Raw genomic sequence first — 22741 nt, forward strand, 5'->3', positions numbered from 1 at the left:
AAGCAGATTGCTGTGGTTTATTGACAACTGTCTCAGTGATTTACACCTAGCCTTCTTTTCCTCCCCTCCTATGTGTGCATGTGTTTGTGTATGTCTGTAATAACAGCTTGCTTTAGAGACTCATTTCTGGACTTGGATGAACCATTTTGTGACGTGGGGTTCGATTGCCTTCTACTTCATTTTCTCCCTCTTCTATGGAGGCATCATCTGGTAAGAAGAGGTTCTTATAAAGTTCATGTTTTTCCTTGTTTTTTGTACAAGACACTGCTCTAAGAAACTCAAACAACATGCTCTGCCACTGTGTAACATGGTCTTCTCTGCTCAGTCTACCATGTCGGCATATCGTAACACCACTTAGAATAAAAAGCAGTGACTAAACACAGTTGCTGTCTTAAAGTGTTACATCATCACATTTACATTGTTCCACATCCTTTCGTGTAGGTAAAAAATTACTGCTCTGATAGTTAATGATGGAAAATGAAAGTAAGTGGACAGTAGAGTACATAATGTGACAAACATCTAACCTCTTAAGTTCCTCTGAGCTCAAACTTTGTCTGCATAGGGTTCCAGATGACTTAAATGCCTTGATGAAGAAGACAATCTTTTTTTATCTAATAAATATAAATAGACGAATGATATGGATAAATGGATGAGAATCTCATATTCTGTATATTATACTCCATATTATATACTCCTATTTTTGCCTGGTTCTATAAAAACATCTATTCAGCAAACTGCGGTAGAGGGATTTTGAAGCTCACTTTTTTGCACACAGTATTTGAATAATTTATTAATCATGGTAGTGTTCATTTAGACGTCAGAATCACATTATGAGTAGCTACCTTTTGAAAAAATCAGCAGACACAAGTTGCTTACTGAAATATATTTAAGCTCCTATTTACTTTGAATAATATTTTTTATTCCCAACTTTTCTGTAGAAAGAGATTCACCTACAATAACAAAGGTGTATAAATGGTGCACACAAATAGTCTGATGCTGAGGCTTTGGAGTTAACAGGTTTTACACCATCAGGATTTACACCAGATTCACTTATCTTGTCACTTGGCAGATAATCACTGAGGCCCTGAGGCTGAGGGTGTGTTTGATTGATCAGATCAGTCTTAACCACTTTACTCAATCCAGTCATCCTGAAAATATTGGACAGTAATCGATATTTGTGGTGTGACATCTGCACTAGTCGTCAAATTGTGTGGTGTCTGGGAATAATCAAATAATTCTATAAGCACAACTCCAACTGTTTGCTTTTTTACCCATTATTCTGCAGTATGTAACCATTTGTCCCTTCGACTCCCTCCAGGCCGTTCCTCCACACCCAGGACATGTACTTTGTATTTGTACACCTGCTGTCCAGCGGTTCAGCCTGGTTTGCCATCATCATCATCGTCATAACTTGCCTCTTTCCTGATGTGGTTAAAAAGATCTTCTATCGACATCTGCAGCCCACCGGCACACAGAAGAGTCAGGTAACATGGGGAGGAAAAGCAAAGACTTTTTCGGGTTGCTGGGCACCTTTTGTAAAGAAGCCCAGCCATTCCTCTAAAGTGGATTAAACTTGTTACAAAGTACAGGTTTTATTTGAAATTGTCTAGTATTTAAAGGGCAACTATTATATAGCATTTTCAGGATTATACTTGCATTTTTTGTTTGTACTAGAACATGTTTACATGCTTTAATGTAAAAAAACATTCATTCTGTATTCACCCTCTGTATAAGATGCTCGGTAGGAGCGCCTGTCTCTTTAATCCCTGTTTGGAGCGGTTTGTGAACAGTGTTTTCTCTGGAAGATGGTAAGTCCCTTTTGAGGTGGACTTTGGGATTTTTCACTTTTTAAACCTATAACGTCCACAAAAAGATATATAACACAATAAAGGAAAGGGGAAAAGCCAAAAAGCATAATATAAGCACTTTAACAACATTGGCAGCCAAGATGACATTGTTTATTGCCATTAGCCATGTAGCTACTTTAGTTAGCAGTTGACATTAATAGAATATAGCAGCAATTTCTGCAATCGAAAATTGCAAATAAAGGTTTTTAACCAAAATACTACTAACAGAAAATGTTTCAGGAGTAATGTGACCCAGAATTGAGGAGAAATTAACGACACTGGCAGCCAAGGTGACATTGTTTACTGCAGTTAGCATGTTGTTACATGCAACAATGTTAACACCCCAGCGGCTTAAAAAAACACACTCCAGTCCTGCCTACCTGGAACAGACGACCAATCATAGAAGGCTTAGAGTTGCGTAACACTTAACCGAGACTAGAAAAAACTGTTGAAACCGGAGCGTTCAGAATAGTTGGAAAGCTGAACGTTTTAGCTCACAGGGATTTGTCTAAAATACGTTTACCTCATTATTGGAAGTTTTGGTCACATTTAACATGACAATCCAACATTATAACATTGTAGATATAAAAGAAAATACAGAGAAGCATAACATGTGAGCTTTAAAGAGGCTCATCCAGCAGCATTTATCTGTTTATTTCCCAGAGGTTTCACATGCCCTGCACCGTGCTGGCCTGACTCCAAGGTGCATTGTAGTCACTCTTGCAGCAGTTCTTAACTTACTGTTTTATTATTTTTTAGTAAAACTTTTTCTACTATCCTGCATTTCTCCTGGGCTTTCACTTTGCCGTAGTTACTCTGGGAATGGCAGATGTTGTCTGTGCTTAGCTCTGCTCTCAGTGTTAGTTTAGTTTTGGTAAACTTGGATGTGTGAGTAGCATCCATTTACACTGTAACTTGCATTGTTTTAGCTAAACTGTGGTTTGGTGACCGAAGCCAAAATTACTTTCTTTTTTTTGTTGAGTCAAAATCCTGATTTAAATAGCTACAGACACAGAAATGGCACATCCTAAGGAAAGCTCACTGTGGGACTGGCTCTAATGGCTGTAATACTGCACCAAGGCTGAATTTTGGGAAAGAGACTTCAGATATAGTATTAGGGGACCACTAAGGTCTATATAAAAGCATCTAAAGAGCACCATGTCATGGGACCTTTAAAAGTAGTAAAATGCCATAGGGAAGGCCAAACACACCCCGGTAGTTCTTTCTTCTTTGTGCAGTGTTAGATTTAACACTTATTCCTACTTGTATCACAAAAAATGGAAATGATTTCCTGTAATGTAACAAGAGCCTGGAGGGGGTAAAATGTCAAGGTAACTCAATTTTTTGAGAAAATGTTCCGTCACATTGTTAATTATTTTCTCAGCCTCTGTGGTCATGAGTTACCCACGTCTTTACAGCAACAGCATGGTGTTGAGTTGCACACATGTACCGCATGTCTTACTTTTGATCCAATACACACGCACACATAGACAAACCCACAGCGTGCATGGTCTCCTCTCAGCCGACCTACACGGTTATTGTAATGATTTTTTCAGCTGGAGACTGTTTATGTTTTAGCTTCTTCCTTCCTCCATTCAAGAGTCTCCTTGTTTCTCAGGAAAAAAATGAACTGCCTTTTCCAATCCTATGTGGTGTTTGTTGTTTCTGCTCTAACCTTTGTCCCGTTTTGTCTTTGTGTGTATGATTCTGGAAGTGGATACAGTATAAATTGTGTGTTTGAATGTGTGTATGTATGAGATCTTGATCTAACGTGTGTGTGTGTGTGTGTGTGTGTGTGTGTGTGTGTGTGTGTGTGTGTGTGTGTGTGTGTGTGTGTGTGTGTGTGTGTGTGTGTGTGTGTGTGTGTGTGTGTGTGTGTGTGTGTGTGTGTGTGTGTGTTTTCTGTTTTCCTACTATCCTCTCGGTGTATTTTCCTGGTGTAGATGTATACCAACCGTGTGGCGATAGGGGATGACTTCATCGCTCTGCAGCCTCTGTCCAGAGCCAAAAGCCAGCTGGCCAAAATTAGGTAGAGGAGATGAGACTGGTTCAGACCTGGGCTTAAAATACATCTAAAAATTTATTAAAATAAAAGTATCCCAGGAGTGCTTTATTCAAAAGCAATATTTCTATATACGTAGTTTATGGCATGCATCTGTATAGGTTTGTGAATAGTCAGTCAACATTACTGGTTTGTGTCCTTTCCCTGCATGGATGCTGCTTGAATGTGTATTTCAAATATTTTAGCACTTTTAGAAAACACCAAAGGGCCAAAAAATTTTTTGCAACATTTTGCATGTATAAAATAAGTGACCTAATGAAGTTCACATTTTCAAATTAAATATAAAGTGTGTGACATACCTTTTTCAAAATCAGGTGTTAAAATCTAATTTATAGCATAACATGGACAGCCCCTAAAAAAAGTAGAAAAATTGCTTTATGAAACAAGCGCTCCTCTTTATGATCATTAAGACAATACTGAAATAAAGTGTCTCCCAGGTCTGGACTTAATTTAGCCCCCCTCAGGCCTGTTTCTAACACTGGCAGTACACTGACTGCAGAGACGTGTGCTGTTAATGTTGGAACCATTGCTTTTCTGTAATATCTTTGACTGCATGCCCTGAACAAGCCAATCAGCATTCTCTGTGATTGGGATAGGGAGGGGGAACTAAACATATTTTGGGGCTTTGTTTGGGTAGGAGATAATGCAAACGATTGTGAAATCAAGCATTTCAGCTGCTGCATGAGTTGCATTGTAGTGAGAGGCTGACATAGAGAATGTGTTCTGAGACGTCCACCACTCCTGCCTGTTACAGCATGGTTCTCATTATCGCCCCCCAACTGCATGAACAAATGAATGAGTGAGGGATTTAATTACTTGAAGAGCCCCTATTATATTCCTTTTCAGCATCCTATTTGTACTTTTAGGGTCTACTAGAATAGGTCTACAGGCTTTGATGTTCATAAAATGTTTCTCATATTCCCCATTGCTGCAGCACCTCTGCCTGAAATGTCTTAGCTATTGTCCCCCTTTCCTGAAAAGTGAAGTGAAATGTGTGTTTTTTTTACTTTATAGATCTATTACATACACAAAAAAACTAAATAACGCACTAAAAGATGGGTAATATCCCAAAAAGCATAATAGGGGCTCTTTAATTGCCTTAGTTTCCTAATTTTCTCCCCCCTAGCACTCATTATAGCATGATAGCAATGTTGTCGTACAGGGCCCCTATTTGGGGTGCCTATCTGAGTCGTTCTGACTGTGACTCTCTGCATTTGGCCTAAATCAGAGCACCTAGTCAGACCTCCTGACCAACAGCTAGTGGTGTTGTCGTACAACCTCAGTCTGGCTTGCCACACTCATGTTAAAGTGACCCATCATACAGTCACATCGAGGCAGCCCATCACACCACCCCTTTTGTTGACCGCATGGTCCGCCCTCTTGACATATGCCCAGACACACCCTCAAACTGGATTCACCCTCCTCACCTCAGAGTTTCAGTCCCCCTGCATGGTTTTAGCAGACCCACAGCACAAGACTGATACCCCACTACAGCTGCATGACAGACCCTTGGACTGGTCTGGGCCGCCTTGTACAGCAGCATGATGCTGTCCTGTTGCAAGCATGACCGACTGCTGTGTTATTGTCACAGCTGTTTTTAACTGGTAACTTGACGATCCTGTTCCATCATTGCAGTTGTCACTAGAAACAGACTGCAACGGAAATGGTAACAATAGTGTGAGCTCTCATTGATCGAAAAATAATCCCCCCGACAGCTCTGTCTTGACTAGTCAACATAAGAAATGTTAAGAGTTTTACTTTTGTTTATGTGTAACTGTCCAAGATCATGTGAAATATATAGTAGTTAATATTTTTCTATCTGTATTTTGTGTATGATTTATAGCTGCAATGATTAGTCGACTAATTGATTTGTCGATAGACAGACAATTGATCATCAACAATTATGATCAGCCAATAATTTCAGTCTTTTTAAAGCAAAAATATCAAGTATATTTCCTGATTCCCAAATTATGAGGATTGATGCTTTTCTATAATAGTAAATTTCACATATTTGGGTTTTAGAGTATTGGTCAGATAAACCAAGCACCTCTAACGCATCACAGTGAGCTATGGGACGATGTAATGGGCATTTTCTGACATTTTATAGACCAAATAATTAATTGAGAAAGAAATCTGCACATTAGCTGATAATGAAAATAACTCCTATTTGAAGCCCTAGTATGGGTAATAATAAATAATAATGGGTAATAGTCGTTTCAAGGCTAATTTTTTCTGCGTGCATATCCTATCCTTATAGCTATATGGCATGTTAACTGATGGGGGAATGCTACTCCGTATGTATATAAATATAAGCCTAGTTAAAAAACAACAGGCAACTGAGTTTACATTCCTAATCACTAACAATATAGGCAATGCAGGTCCCATGCCACAAATTCAATGAGCAGAAAGAAATTGTAGGCTGACTGAGACAAAGCACATTATGCAAAAGAGATCCTATTTCCTCAGTATGAGTTAAATTGTATGTTGAATTGGTAGAACTACACGAGATGCTCTTACTGGGTTCAAAATCAAAGTGTGTAGTCATGTTTATGTGCTGTATACTGAAATTTATTCAGTTCTGTTGAATGAATTCCAGTATCTTTCTTTTTTCTTAAATAGATTAGAGGGAGGTAATCGCAAAAGAACCCAGAGCCCTCTCCTGGGTTTTCCGTTGTTTTCCTACTCTGTAGCACTGATAGCTTCAGCAGCAGGTTAATTGGTTTGGATGCTAATAGATTTGCTCTTATCTGCACCACAAGGATGCGTCCCTCGAGATATCTTTCTTATGCCTGCAGCATCTTTCTGTGTTCACTTGTCTCTGCTTTTGTGAGGAATTAAAGCCCTCCTCCAGTGACCTCACCACCCCCCACCCCCTCTCCCCCACTCAAATTTTCTGAAAGAACTCCTCTCAAGCAGTGATTTATGATTATCTCACAGTGCCAATTAAGATGAGGTTCAGATGTGTAGCAGGGGAATAAGACCTGGGATGCACATCGGTGTCCTGTTTCAAGCAGCAGGAAGCAGCGGTTGTTATTTGCCTTGTAAGCCTAAAATTTGCTCTCAACTCTGTTGCTATGTCGAAGATTGTTGGCGAGGTCACTTGTAAAGGGCTTTAAAAAAGGGACCAGCATTGATTTGGTCTCTTTATACTGTATGTACAAGTGTATGAGAGCGCACTGTGGAATGAGGGTCAGAAATGTAATTAACTGCCCCCCTACAGTGCAGCCTGGACTGACTTGCTGACTGACTGACTAACTGACTGACTGCTTGCTTACTAACTGACTCATGAATCTGCTGGTTGGTAAATAAGCAGCACTGACAAACATATCCACTGTAGCCACAGTCATTTAGTCCCATATTGAGTCCATATATTCACGAAACAAAATGTAAAATAATGAAAATGGTATGAGATTAATTAAAAAACTTGCCCAAATGAAAATCACTTAAAAAATATTTTAACAGAGTACATATTTGTCCTTTAGGGTTACATTACAGCCCGGTTAACGGCGGCCGCTTACAGCGTTCTTGCTCAATACTGGACCAATTTCACAGATTGTTGTTCCCATCAGTCACTTGGGAAAATAAGGTCCAGGTTGAAAAGGTCCAGGTTGAAAAGAAAAAAAAAAGTTCCTTTTAATAAAAGTCAGAAACAGCAAAATGTACTAAGTTAAAAGTGGACTAGACTTTGTCTAATAATCTAATATTATGTTTCGAAACTAGTACCTTTTCAGAATGTGTACTAAATTTCCTGAAATGGTAAAAGGAAACAAGGTGTTATCTCATCCTTTTACATAAACTGACTTTTTCAAGACTTAATATGAGACTAAATGAATCTTGTGGATATTTTTGCAGTGTGGTCGGTTATCAACAGGCTTGCTTTACTGGTTATGTTGCCATGTCGATGTCTGACCTACCCACAGTATACCTGGCTGACTGATGAGCTGTTTGACTAGCCAGCTGAGCTCACTGTAAGCATCTTGTGTCCTTCAGATGGAAGAGGGTGAGGGTTCAGTCGGCCCAGAATATGACCCTGTTAAAGCCCAGCGGAGCCCAGGGGAGGACAATTGGCACCTGCTAGCTGCTTATCCTCCCCCTGCTGCCCCCGGCCCAGACCCCTGCTCCCCTAGGTAGTAGTACCATACTTCGCTCCCATTTTTGTGCTGTCACTGCCCCAGCATTATGGCTTCACCCAAGGACCAACCAACCCTCTGCACGCCCTAACCGCTGCAGTCAACAACATATCAACTTATATTCCTTTAAAACACCCTGCACCTTCAGTTATTCACCCATGGCTGTATACCACAGCTGCACCTGCGCTGTCCCTTTTTATTTCATATTATTTATTTATTTAAAAAAAAAAAAATACTATTCCTGTATCAGCCCTGTCGGTCTCACTTCCTGTATGAATGGCCCCATCCTCTCCCACACGTGCCCTTCCATGAATAAGCTCATCCTTCCCTACACTGGTACAACTAACCCCGTCCCTTACCCAACCATGGTTGTCCCCATCCTATCCTACTCCGGTCTCAATTCACTCTTCACTGTTGTTGATCAGATCTGGGATCAGAGTTTAGAGGGAGAGAGAGAATGCTGTTGGCATGCTGACTTTGTCTTTGCTGTATTTGTTCAACCATCTAATCCCACCATTATAATACTCCATATTGAAGTCTTCATTATATATCATTGTCTGCTTGTAAATAGTTTAAGTATTTTGTAAGTATATTTCATACAATCCCCTTGCGTTTCAAGTGTGATTTTTAAGAATGATTTTTTTTTTCTTCTTTTGTCCTCTAATTTCAGACTTTCAGTATTTTGTTTTCTCTATATACAATTTGCGCTTTGTGAGTGCCATATCATACTGTAAACCCAAAGTAATTACATTTTCTTATGCAGACTCGCCAAAAAGATCTTGCCAAAGATACTCTGCTGTCGGGAGTTGTGTAAACCAACATAATGTGCTAAATTAAAAGGACCGCAGACATGAACTTGAGCTGGACTCTATAGCTAATAAAGTAAATCAACCAGGGGATGATGTCACCCATATAGCTGTCACTGAGGCCTTGGCCATTTTATGACAAAACCGTCAATTCAGGCATTGTTTTCCTAATTAAAGAAAAACTCAGTTTACGAGAGAACTATATATCATTAGGTTTGGCGTGGTTTTACTCTGGTCAACATATTGCTGCGGCTTCTCTAGAACTTAAAAATGACTTGCAACAAACAGTTCCTCAGAAACATACTTCTTTCTTGTTCATATCTCTGGTAAACAGCATTGGAGAGCAAGTTTTATTGTAAAATGACTGCCACTGAATACTGCAGTACCTCAACTCTGCGTGCCATTGCTTCTGATTTACAGCAGAAGCCCTGTGATGACTGATTCTGCTTCACAGATTGATTCTATGGGTAGATTAATGCAAGATAAATCTGGTATTTTAGAGTTAATAACAAATTAAAGCTGACCGTATTTATCACCTATTTAGTCTGACCAGCATTGTTACGCCTAGGACACTTCACCAACAGATGAACACTAGTCCAGGATACATTACCATCCACCTCTGCAGCTGTGATTTGGCTGCTACCACTGCTTTTACTGTATGTGTGTTTGAAATAAGCATTCTACAACTTTTCTCTTTGCTTAACTGTTGTGTTGCAGTTACATGAACAAATCCTTTTTTTTTTCTTCAAAAGGAGAAAAAGCAATATGTTCTGATAGAGGATGAGCAAAAGCACACATTTATTATCCGGGGACCCCTGACCTTGCCAGGATAAATCATTGTCCTGTCTTTGTGTTTTACTTTTGCCGGCCAAGAACCAGAAGTTTGGTTTCATGCCAACAGTGTCTCCAATTTCTGCTGCAGAGAGATGCAACATCACAATCCAAAGCACTGTGGAGTACATAGGTCACACATTCAGCTACAAAATAGGCACATTTTGGGCTATTCACAAGGAGACAACATCAAACGATAAAATATAGAAGTTCAAAAATTGGCTCCCAACAAAAGGACATTTTCAAAATACCTCAACTTGCTCATTGTAGACCATAACAAGGTGCTTGGTGTTTACCTAGCTCTCCATATGCTGGAGGTTTTAGAACTTTGAAAATAATCGAAAAGTTGCTGTTCCCCTGAGTTAAGTTTTTAATCTTAACGTACATCTCCACAAAAAGAAGCCTGTAATAATTTGATAATAGCAAAATGTAGAAATTTAAGCTGAATTTTTAGCTGAGCTTAATCTATCATTATGTTGTCCCATTATGCTCTAGAAAAGGACCGTACAGGATGCAAACTACATGAGTGTAACCTCACACTCTGTTTCATCTTTGTCTCCCTGCTCTTCACTTTTCTCTCTATTCCATCATACGCGGTCTCTCTCTCGAGTGCTGACTCAGATTAACAGAGCCACCTGACCCTGCAGGTTTCCAGGCAGCGCCTTCATTCAGCTTTGTCTACTAATGCATCTCTGGCTCATTGACAAGTCTGATTAGTCATAAAAATATGTTTTCAGTATTATTATTGTTAGTGAGAGGTTTGTGTACAACCACCGTTACATACGTTTTGACCTTTTTTCTGTTTTCTCAAAGATTTCTTTGTTTACAGGTTTTATGATTTATGTTTTTATTTGCAACATTTCAGCCCCTTGTGTAGCATGTTTTAAATGGTTTCCCTGTATACCATTCTTCCTGTGACAGCATGCAATATGTTATCCTCCAGTCATCCATCATCCTGTCAGAATGTGACAGTGAAACTGTGTTGTGTTGGTATTCATTTTCTTCTCTTTTCTCTTTCTCCACTTGCTTCTTACCCTCTCTATACGACTCTCCAACTTTTCAACTTCTCCTGCTCTTCCTCTGCCCTCACACCCTCTTTCTCCTCCAGTCTCTATCAGCCCCCCAGGCGCAGGCCCTCAGCTGTGTGGAGTCCCTGTGCTGCTACCAACATGGGCAGAGCGGCTGTTCCCGCCTGGCCAGCCTCCTGGAGCAAATGACCGGGCAGTGCCAGGCCAGCACCAACCATTGCCACGCATCCAGCCGCTGCAACAGGTGGGGAGGACAACGACAAGACACAATGCTTATGAATCCTGATAAACCCACACCACCTCTTGGTGTTAAATATTTGGGCTGCAGTCCTGACTGTTATAGCCCATAATGTGGCCACGACTCTACTGTAAGTCTTTTTTTGTAAAGATCCGATGCAGGTTGAGCATACAGTTGTGGGGGAGCAGGGTTTCAGATGGTCAAAGAGACTGGTTTTAAGGTGCGCCTTAGCATAACTTGTGGACAACAACCGAACGAGGACTTAGAGGCGGAAGATGTGTTGATCAAGCCATCATGGACTGCACTATTATGAATTTCTTATTTCCATCAGTCTGTTTTGGGAGAGTATGGAGTCTGAACATTTTGATCAAGCTGACAAAACAATGTGCTTAATCACATATCCACAGTAGCGTACTATCTAAGTAAATATATCATTAACACCTTGTAACCAAAATCATAGAGACCAATGACTGAATAGATTGTGTTGGTCATGCCTTCTTCGTAGCATGCACTGCAATGGCAGTCTAGCCAGGGAGAATTTGGTATTTTTATTAAGGCCCTTACAACGGAGACCTGCTGTGATATACAGGCACCCAACAGGGCTCAATGCTACACTATATAACCTGTCTTGTCTATGTAGACCCTACATTAGGCCGGGTCTGTCTGTTAGCCCATCTATGTCCTAATCATCTATGCTATGATCTGCTTTTCTGTTCGTCTTGTCTGTCATTTTTGTTTCTGTTCAATATTTCCTTAAAATCAAAGGTTGGTGTCCAAATTAGCCCAATTAGCCAGTTTTTTAGAACTGCCTGATCTGTAATGCGCTTTTAACAGACGACACCATTGTCTATATGTCAATTATTAAGTTGACTTGTTAGCTTTAGGTTGACTCCTAGATTTTCCTGTAGGCCCTGTTGTTCATTTGAGTACTTCTCCACTTGAGGTGAGGCTAGCTGGTTGAACAGTATATGATCCGAGTCACGCATCTCTAGTATTAACTTACGATTGAAGAGATGTCAACGTGCTTTATAAGTGATTGGTTGTGGCGACTTGGCTTTCAAGCTGCATTTGGCAATTTTGCATTTTGGTGGTCCTAAATGGCAGAGAGGGGCAAACATGATGTCAGTTTACTGCACAAAGTGAGCTCTCAGTAAAGTGCACATAAACGCTCTTCTCTGCTGTCGCTCAACTTTGTGATACAACAACTTGTTTTTTTTGTTCAGATTATTATTATTTTTACCTAGTGCAGCTTTAAAGACGAGTAAGCTGAGTTCACAGTTTGCTGAGCTGCCCAATCGGCAGTTTGAGAGATATTGTGTCTTTTCGCCTGAATCCCAGAGACTCAGTGGGGTCATTGATTAATTGACCTGATCAGCCCTTTCTGCTGAGTAATCAATACTACCCACAGCTTGGGACTCTTAGTATTGATTACATCAGTAATGAAGATGTAGCATTCTTGTTCTTTGTGTGTGAGACTTGCGGAACTTCCACGGAGGCATGTTTGTTCGTTCATGACTGTGTGTGCGTGTGTGTGTTTGTAAAGGTAATGACAGCATGCAGGTCAAACAAGGAATGCACTGTCCCTCCCTTCAGCCCCTCTGGACAACAACCTGCAGACTCTCTGTGGTCAAGTAGATGAATGTGTCATCCTGGTCAGTCAGGCCTGGGAGATGCAGTACAGCAGTCTTATGAGCAATCTCATAGTAGAGACATACAATTGTGACTGGCTGTTAACAACATCCCTTTGTAACAATCCTCATCCTCAACAATAATCATCTGATGATTTGTAACTTTGATTCAGTCAGTCAGGAGCATAACATGGGTCCTACATTTTAATACTCATACCTTTCAATATTCCTTAGATAGAGGTGGGTGGGATTTGATCCATTAAATAATCTATTTCAATTGCTGTCAGGATCACTTCACTGAAAGAAAGAAATCTTTGTCTGATCGCTCCGGGGTCAAATTTCCACTTAATGCATGATTACATTTAGATGAATTTCTTCCTGTGGGATTGATTGATGTGTTTACTGACCTTTGCACGAAGCAGCCAATTGAATTCTGCCAACTGAGCAAACCGCAGCCAACTAGGACTCCCAGAAGGATGAACATAAACATACAACATTAGTTAAAAAGCTCTGCTTAGATGGGCTTCATATTGTCAATTCAGAAAGGACACAATCAACAAATAGAATTGGGGCTGAATATGAAGGTTTAGTTTTTATCCCTCGTGTCCTTACCTTACCATCAACTCTCCTTGTCTTCTCACCCCTCTCCACCTCCTCACCCCTCCTTTGCTTACCACGTACCTTCGTGTGTTCCTCCCCTTCCTCTTCTTTACATTCTGGTTTTGAGGAAGTAAAACATTAAACCACAGAACAAATGAAAGACTAGTGAGACTCAGCCTACATTTGGCCTTAATGCTAGGATACTGCCATAGGGGAAAGGGAATGTATCCACCCAGTCCTATATACCATACTTAATGACCGCAAAGGACATATAGTAAGCATATTTACAAGCTTATACAATACTTAAAGTATTTATCTGTTATATACTGGAAGCCCAACTGTAGCTGGCTGCTTGACTTGGTCAGTTGTTTGAGCGATGAATGCTGGCCACAGCTAATTAATGGCTAAGGGGGGACAATGCAGTAACTGACACGGATGTCTGGGGTCAAAGATGTTTTTTCGTAATATACGTTATACGTGCCAGTGTGAAGTTGTCAAATCTGACCAGCTGCGCCTTCTTCTGAATGTCAAACAAGTTATACTCAGACCTTTAAATGAAAAAAAAAAATCCGATAAAGACTTTTAACTTTGATTGGCATTTCCAAGAAAGGCTTCTTAAACATCAAAGATAGTTGAAAGTGAATAAACATACTTGGTAGTATCTGGATATATAAAAAGATCTACACGTATAAAACAACGTGAGCTGTTAAACCGTCCTGCATGATTATTTCGTCAACAAACTTTATTCTTCAAGTCTGCTTTGAGGCGCGATTTGTTGAACCTTGGAAATTTTATTAAAAGTTGCAACATCTATTCATCTTCTCTAAGTTAATGCATCATTATAAAAAAAAGAAAAGAAAAAACACCTTAGAAATATGTATGTATGAAAACTCTGCTGCTGTCTGACATCCCCTGCTCCTGAACCTCCTATTATCCTAGAACAAGGGTACCCTAAACCAGAGAGGCTGATGGGAAAATAAGTCTTGGAGTCTTTTTTTTGGCTACTTCCTGTATCTATCAGTCTTTTTCTACTGGATCCTGAAGCCTTATATGTGCTTCTGAGAAGAGGCCAACTTTGGGGACATGCTCGTTTTATGACCAGGGGTGTTCCAGGTGGGTGGAGTTTACCTTCTCCACTGGTTTAAATTACAGTATAAAACTCCACCTGTCTTGTCTACTACAGGCTACCAAACAAGAATGCCCAGACTCTGTCTTGTTGCATGGGGGCCGCTGTTGCCTTTGGTACTTTGTATACAATGTAAACCTGTATGTATTTGTGCCCCCTCACACGCTCGTCCTTTGCACTTGTCTTCTTTTTTTTTTTTCTCTTGGTCTGTCGGTGTCCTTGTCCTTCTGTGTCTGAAATCTGCATAATGTTTTTCAACCCCCCTGATTAATTATTCATGTGCTGTTAATGTCCCCCATGAGCTTCGTCTTGTCATAAATCTGCCTATTCTGTTCTTTTTTTGGGGTTCATGTTCCCATCAGCTTATCCCAAAAGTGTCAACGTCCTCTTTGTTCTGCTGTAACCCGGGGAGCAAAAATGATTTTAACGCTCATATGTTACAGTTTGACCCCAGCCCTGGTAGCCCGCCGAGCTGGTGATGTAGCATGTGAGAGTGCCCCCAGTCAAACCACCATTTGAGTCATCAGCCTATTTTAAAGTCCCTGGGTGGCCCTGTTTTCCTGTTTACCAGGTCTTAAAACGGTTGTCTTCATCTCGGAGAGAGCAGCGTTAAATTAAAGGTCATGAGAATTAGTTTGAGTTTAAAAAGCAGCTGACATTTAGAATCCAAAAAATATCTGAAGACGTGGGTGGACAGGTGCTGTCTTGCTCTCGTCAAGCATTCAGCTACAAAACTATTGCGGCTTTACTCGTGCAGTCATGTGAAGATCAGGTGTAGCAGCCAGAATGGAGGCACTGTTTGAACTCAGGATGTTGTTGAACCACAGTCTCTCTGCTCCTCCCTGCTGGTGCTTTGAGGTAGAAGCTCTGCTCGCTGACCCTGGTTCCACTGTGATGTGAGTCAGCATGCTGGCGGTTGGTTTGTTGTGACCTTTAGGAATGGAGCAAGCTGTTAGTTTCATGATGTATCCATGTTGTAATTTTTTCTTGTCCAGCCCAATCACTGGCAGTTTAGTTGTGTAAGGTTTTGAGCGGTCTAGAAAAGGTTGAGATAGTGTGCTAGTGTTGTCTTTGTTAGACTTTTCCAAAGGAGATCCAGCTTGCTAACCTAATAAGAGAAAGGAACTGTGCCTCTGTCATGGCTCTAAATAAAATTCTACCGTATATCATATATTTTATACTATATGCATACATGTTTAATATTGTGGGATATGAAACCTTTATTTTTGTTTAAATAAAAAGTAAAGATATTTAAATACACATCGAAACTTAAGGATGTATATTTTACCTGCAGAAAATCAGATAGGAGTCCTGTTTATCATGAGAGTGGATATATGAGGCAAGAATGTTGCTGATGCTTGTTTATGATTTATTTCTCTTTATGATGATTGTGCTGATTTTTATCCATGAGTCGAGTAGCTCAAGTCTCACCTCCTCACTCCTCTAAGAACAAACCAGAGTCGGAATTAGAGAAAAGAAAAAAACGGTTTAAAGATCGGAATGACTTGCAAGAGAAAGACATTGACTTTGTGTCTTAAGAAGCACCGAGCATTTGCAGCAAAGAACCTTTTCATCATTTTTGAAGTGTGAGGTCGGAGACGTATAGTACCTCAGGGCTAATGAGCTGTCTCTGAACAGCTTTATCAAATCTAAACCTCAAGACTGTCTCACCACCCGAGACCTTTTGCATCATTTGCATTTAAAAGCACTGTAAGGACTTTGGTCTACTATGACTCCACACTGCAGATATATTGTTTTAAGCAAATAAGAGATTAAAATGCTTTTTTTCTTTCCAATCCTGGATTCTATTTGATCCAGATCATGGTATCAGCAGGTCCTGATAAGCCAAATTTAAGTCCTTAGTGCAGTAATTAGTGGCCTTTATTATTATCTTCAAATGTAATACAGAAAAGCATTGGAAGTATAATGTACCGTAGTCATTTCTAGCTGCTTAGCTAAACACAGGTGGACTTTTAGGTGCTTAAAAAAATTTTTTTTTTTTTTTTTTTTTTTTTTTTTTTTTATTTATTATAAAAAAAAAAAAAAAAAAAATATTATATTAAAAAATGTGTTTTGGTGAAAAAAAAAAATTATTTTTTCTGTGTATTTTACTCCAAATTTTAATTTAAAAAAAAAAAAAAAAAAAAAAAATAAAAAACATCCCTAGTTATCCCATAACACAGGACAAACCGAAGTCTTTCATGTTAAATAACCCAAACTGTTCTAACTTTGGCAAATAAGAGTGTGTTATTGTAGGACCCCCATCGCTGATTGAAAACATACAGTCATGTGAAAAAATTAGGACACCCATGCTAAAGTTGACTAAAAAGAAGAATAAAAAAATAATCTTTTGCAAATTGATCTTAATGCCTTAATTACAAAAATTAGGAAAAATCCAACCTTTAAGGACACAAATTTTGTTTGTGAATGAATAATGTATCATAAATAAATAAATGATCTTCCTTAAAATACAGGGGGCATAAGTAAGTACACCACTATGTTAAATTCCCATAGAAGCAGGCACATTTTTATTTTTAAAGGATCCAGGATACTATGCATCCTGATATAGTTCCCTTGGCCTTTGGAATTAAAATAGCCCCACATCATCACATACCCTTCACCATACCTAGAGATTGACATGGTTTTATTTCAGTTAGTCTAATAGCTGGTTTGATTTGCATTGAGAGATGATTTTATGGAAAGTACCCCATGCCAATCTCTAGGTATGGTGAAAGGCATGTGATGATGTGGGGGTATGGTGAAGGGTATGTGATGATGTGGGGGGGGGGGGCTATTTTAATTCCAAAGGCCAAGGGAACTTTATCAGGATGCATAGTATCCTGGATCCATGAAATAACTGGCCTTTAAAAATAAAAATCTGCCTGCCTCTATGGGAATTTAACATAGAGGTGGACTTACTTATGCCCCCTGTATTTTAAGGAAGAACATTTATTTATTTACAATACATTATTCATTCACAAAGAAAATTGGTGTCCTTAAAGGTTGGATTTTTCCTCATTTTTAAAATTAGGGCAAAAAATAAAATTTGCAAAAGATGATTTATTTGTATTCCTCTTTTTGGTCAACTTTAGCATGGGTGTCCTAATTTTTTCACATGACTGTATACTTTCTTTAAATGTGATTCTGTGAAACCGTGCCTGTGATATTGTGAGTTAATGAGGAGAGACTTTAGAAACTCATCACTAACACCATCACACCCATTACTAACACTTCACTCGTCCATCCCTCACTCTTCTCTGCTTCTTCCCGTCTGGTTTTGTAGATTTTAATTGCGACCCTCTGTACAACAGTGTGTTAGCTCCTACTGTCTCCCAACACACACACACACACACACACACACACACACACACACACACTCTCTCTCTCTCCATCAGTCTCCTAACCCTCAGTCACTGCTGCCTGTTTTCAGGTCTTGGAGCGACACGGAGAACTCTTATTCCAACGATCGAAGCATCCTGACGCTTTCGCCCATCGAGGCCACCCACTGCTGACTCCCAGGGCCGCTGACTCTAACACGCAGAGCTGGGGGAGAGCTTCCACTTCCACACTTCCACGCATAATCACCCCAACCCCTGCCACCATTTTAGAAAGCTACTTCAGTTTAAGCTCAACGCATTCTCAGCTGGATGCAACGCTGACGCATCATGTGAAACCAAAGGATTCGGCTCGTTGCAAGCAGGCTGCTTCATCCTTCACCAATTTGTTTTCCCTGAGTGAATGCATTTCTAGTAGAAAGTTTACGAAAGACATCAGATAAGAGCTGCGACGTGAAAGTAAATAAAGCATGAAGTGTGGAGCAAGTCAGCATGGCATGAAGCCAACATCTGTGGAGCTACTCCTGTAGGAAGATCCAGTCAGCATCTGAGCAGCAACAATTATCAGAGTCCTGCTGCTTACTCAGTCACTGCGAGTCCTGCAGAAGTATCTAAAAACATCATATTCAAATTCAGGACCCTTTTTTTTTTTTCCTTTTTTTCTTTTTTAAGTTGAAGAAGACGTGTCAGCTCGAAGGTGCTGCCCTCTGAGATCAGCCCGGTTACATGAACTCTCATGCAGCCATTCATTTTTCATTTTCAGCACAGTTGCCAAACTTGTTTTTCTTGCAACTGGCATTAAAAATGACTTTGTAAGTCTTACATATTTGTAGGCACAGAATGAGGATTCCTGACGATCAGGACTGTCTGCTAGCTAATGTCAGGCAGCAGCTGCTCAAAGCATTGCAGCCTGAGGGCTGTAACGTAGCTGAGGTGGTTTGGACATGCCGTTGACCTCACCGCAGGACTGAGGCGGCTTCTAGACACCAGTCACTAGGATCGACCATGTAGCACCAGGACGGAAGCTCCGCAAAGTCCCACTTCATTAGGAGTACATCTCGGAGGTGTCGATGTTGCTCCCTAAAACCTCCTCTCTGAGCTGTCGCCCCCAGCCGCACCTTCTTTTTCATTCAGATGGAAAGGGAAAAAGCTAACTACCTGTAGCTTTCAGAGCCCTGCTGGTTCTGTGAACGTCTAGACTTGTTTCCTTAGAAACTACAGTACTCCGTAAGATGCTGTACAAAGAGATTCATCTCTAACATGGAACCAAAGACCAAAGGATTTAGACTGGAGTGTTTATTTTTGTGCCTGATTGTACAGAAGCTTGTATCGTTGTTAAGAAGACTATTATTGTTGTTCATGCTGCTTTCTCGTCTGACTTTTCAGGCCTGCGTCTCCCCAAGTGCGTTGCTCTGAAGGAGACCGGATGGGGTTTGTTTAAAAAGCCATACATTGTCAAGAGGATATAACTTTTGATAGATTATTGAAGGTACTGCAGATAGAAGCTGTTTGAGCCTGTTGTTGTTACTTTGTGTTTGGAAACTTGTTCCCCTTGAATGCCTTTTCTCATTCGGCCCGATTAGCAAAGGGATCTCTGCATTAAAAACCACGATGCTCAGGGAATATTTTGAGGTAACAGGATCAGTGTCGAAGGCTGACTTAATGAGGTTATATAGGTAGAATCATCCCACTCAGTTGCCTAAAAAATATTACCCGAGTATTGGATCAGATAATGGTACCATTCTTGTTTCAGCGAGACAAAAATGGCTTAAATGGCGAGAGGCTTTTTACAAATCACGGCTGATGCATGTTGACCCAGACAGCAGAATGTCTCTATTTTTAGACGGATAGATGTATCCGATAAATATAATTCAGCTTCTACAGAGATGGAAAGAAAAGCAGAGCGTTTGCACAAGTCACATATCAAAATCACATTTTGTCGTGTCTCATTTGTCACCATTGTAATCATCTGAATCATGTTTTTGCTGTTACGTCGTTCTATCCACCTGTTGATGAGGGGTGTGTGTGTGTGTGTGTGTGTGTGTGTGTGTGTGTGTGTGTGTGTGTGTGTGTGTGTGTGTGTGTGTGTGTGTGTGTGTGTGTGTGTGTGTGTGTGTGTGTGTGTGTGTGTGTGTGTGTGTGTGTGTGTGTGTGTGTTGGTACGTGTAAGTACGGTACGTAGCCATGTTGTATGCTCTTTATACGATCACTGTGGCCACATGCTGCCCGCAGGTCAAATGTTTCTCTTTGATGCTTGGTTTGACCCCGCTTCTTCCACACAAAAAAAAAAATAAAGGTGAAATGAGGAAAAGTTTGAAGGTTTTTATTTGTAGGAGAATTCCTTTTGACTCCAGAAGTGTAGAAACGTTTCAAGACAACCGTTTTAAACTTGACATCAACAACAACCACACCACAATGACCAGTACATGCCTCAGCTCACACAGGGAACGGACAGTGTCATAGGAAGTTTCTGTTGCTGCGGTTACTGTTTCGAGAAATCTGAGAGTCAGTCAATTTATTGAATCTTCTTGATGTTTATTTTCTATATGGTACACGTTGTTTGATGCATACCTGGGCCTGATATATCCTTTCTGTTTATACAGGTGCAACCGGCAATGAAAGTGTCTATTTATTATTGTGGTACTTTTTTTCTGTTTGTGTTGAACTTTTCTTACATATCGATATAACGTGTGTCCTGTACATGGCCTGAATGCAGAAACTTCCCACAATGTTTTACTTGATCTAAGACATGTAATCAGGAGGTTGGACCTTTTATCTAAGCTGTGTTTTTTGTTTTTGTTTTTTGCAGTGTAGTTTGGAGTTGTCAGTCTGAAATAAACAGGATGTTTGTAATCTTAAAGGCCATTTAAAATGGCAAAGGACACCTTAAAACGTCCAGTTCGAATACTCCATCCTACAACCCAGCAGATAATGATCAGGCCACATTTACACAGGAAATTACCTTAATCATTTGAGTTCATATCTGCTATTAAAATGTCTACCTGTATGCACCTATATCTGTAATTTGGACCTGGATTTAGGAAAAATGCATGTTAATGCGGTTTAAAAGGGGGCACTTTACTAGCTTTACTCAGTCAGTTGACTTATCCAGGAGAGCAGTAATAATGTCCTCTGTGGCTCCAAACGAAGCTTTCTGAAGTCTGAGTTGTAAGACAAATGAGGACTTGAGAGTACTTGAGGCTTCAAATAATTGACAGAAAACCATCATTATAAACTAGATGCATGGAGTTTGAGAGATGAGGGCATATGGAGTGGCTGTTAGGATGCTATTGAGATGCTTTATGGGAATTGTAGGATCCAGTGTTTCTTTAGATTGACTCATGCCTCACTTAACCTCTGGATAACCTGGCTCCTGCTACAATTTATTTGGGCAAGTATTTTTGTATTTAAGTACAATACTGAGTCCATGAGCTCCCCTTAAATACCGTGGAAAAAGGTCAAATATGATGCAGAAGAGGCATTGATCTGGGATAACCCTGCTGATAACATCAGTGGTTTAAACATTACAGTCGACAGCTTCTCTGGAGCCACAGAAGAAATCATACATTTCATTTCACAGTGCAATTCCACTGAAGGTCAGTAGATAACAATATTAAATCCTCACCCAGCCCAAAAGGTTTGACGTGCCAGGGTAAGAAAACTAAACTCCTCTTTGGAATCAGCAGTAAACTCCAGAGGAGGGGAGAGAGTCCTTCCTGGCCAGAGGCAGAAACGCCTGCAGTGTTAGTGCACTTCTAAAGTCCCCCTTTGCTCACCTACGGAATCCAAAGTGTTCAAAATTAAGACATTATGACAAAGATAATCATAAATAAATACAAACATAATATTTAAGTGTGTCCTATTAACAGGGATATACAAATAAGCAACAAGTAGTATTTACATGATAAAAACAATGCTTCCAACAAGACTTAAAAAAAATAAAACAAAAACAAATAGGGTTATTTTACAATTTCTTTGTTATATATTTATAATTTTGAACTCTTTGGGTTTCTATATTTACATGTCTTATGTAACTGCATTTTTTTTATCCAGACTGTATATACAGATACTGTTTCTTTTTTTTCTTTTTTTTTGTTACACGTGTGAAATGTAGGACCCAGAGTTATATCTTTTCTGATGTTTACGTCAGATGTGACATAAGTAACGATCAAGACCTGATTTTTCCAAAGCATCACAACACTGACGTCACCTAAGCTTCATCCTCTGGGATAATTGTAGAAGAAGGAGATTAGTCATAATTGAAAAAATTGTCATTTAATATTTTATCAAGGCTAGAGTACAGATGATCACGTCATCCTTTAGAAGCACCATCCAAGTTTAATTGGATACCTTACTAAGAGCTGTTAAATTCTGTCTAGAGATGTGGTTTTAACACATGTACTACTGCTGCAGGCAATATTAGCCATTAACTGAATGTGTAAAGACCAGATAAAAACTGGAAATCAGTCACTGTTTTCTGTCTTTATATAAGTAACCACATCATCCAGAGACCAGATCCTGAACTATTCAATTGTCAAATGTATGGTTATTGTTACCATCAATTACACTTAGGAACAAACACAATTTTGCAGAAAAGAAAGCATTTAGAAATGCTGTCAGTGCAGAGATGCTCTTGGAAAACCCAGTTTGCAGACCTCAGTCAAATTAAGGTTTCCTTGATCTAATCAGCTAAAAGGAGGAATCTAAATTAAAATGTCAACCGATCAGTTTTCTGCCGCAGAATATCCTGTGACTCAGTATCAGCCGGTATGACTTGAGGCTGCAGATCAATGCTGAAGTGTTTATTGAAATCATTTTTATTCTCTTCTTTCCTCAGTAACTCATGCTGCACCAGACTATTAATAAACCACCATCATCACTCTTTTGTTGACTGATATCTGTTGCTGTCTGTACTTCCTCCTCCTCCTGTCTGTTAATCTGTCTTATAGCTGATGTTTATGAAGATGCTGTTCTATTTACGAAATAAATAAATTTTTAAGAAATGCCTGTGGAGTGCAACATCATTCATCTAAATGCTTCTACGAAAAAAACAGTCATAGTATATTATGTTGAAAAAAGTAATAGCATAGTATGTGGGGGAAAAAAAAGT

At 39.7% G+C, this 22741-nt stretch overlaps 1 protein-coding gene across 1 annotated transcript in view; it reads left to right on the plus strand.

Moving 5' to 3' along the window:
• atp11b (ATPase phospholipid transporting 11B (putative)) overlaps positions 1–22635 on the plus strand; it is a 51365-nt gene extending 28730 nt beyond the window's left edge. The window contains exons 27-30 of the mRNA XM_039811525.1: positions 107–210; positions 1319–1484; positions 10785–10948; positions 17727–22635. Coding sequence (XP_039667459.1) covers positions 107–210; positions 1319–1484; positions 10785–10948; positions 17727–17808 — 516 coding nt within the window. The 3' untranslated portion in view covers positions 17809–22635. The remainder of the gene's footprint in view (positions 1–106; positions 211–1318; positions 1485–10784; positions 10949–17726) is intronic.
• The last annotated feature ends 106 nt before the right edge of the window (positions 22636–22741 follow it).

Source organism: Perca fluviatilis, chromosome 9, assembly GCF_010015445.1.
Source record: "Perca fluviatilis chromosome 9, GENO_Pfluv_1.0, whole genome shotgun sequence".
In the NCBI taxonomy this organism is placed as follows: Eukaryota; Metazoa; Chordata; class Actinopteri; order Perciformes; family Percidae; genus Perca; species Perca fluviatilis.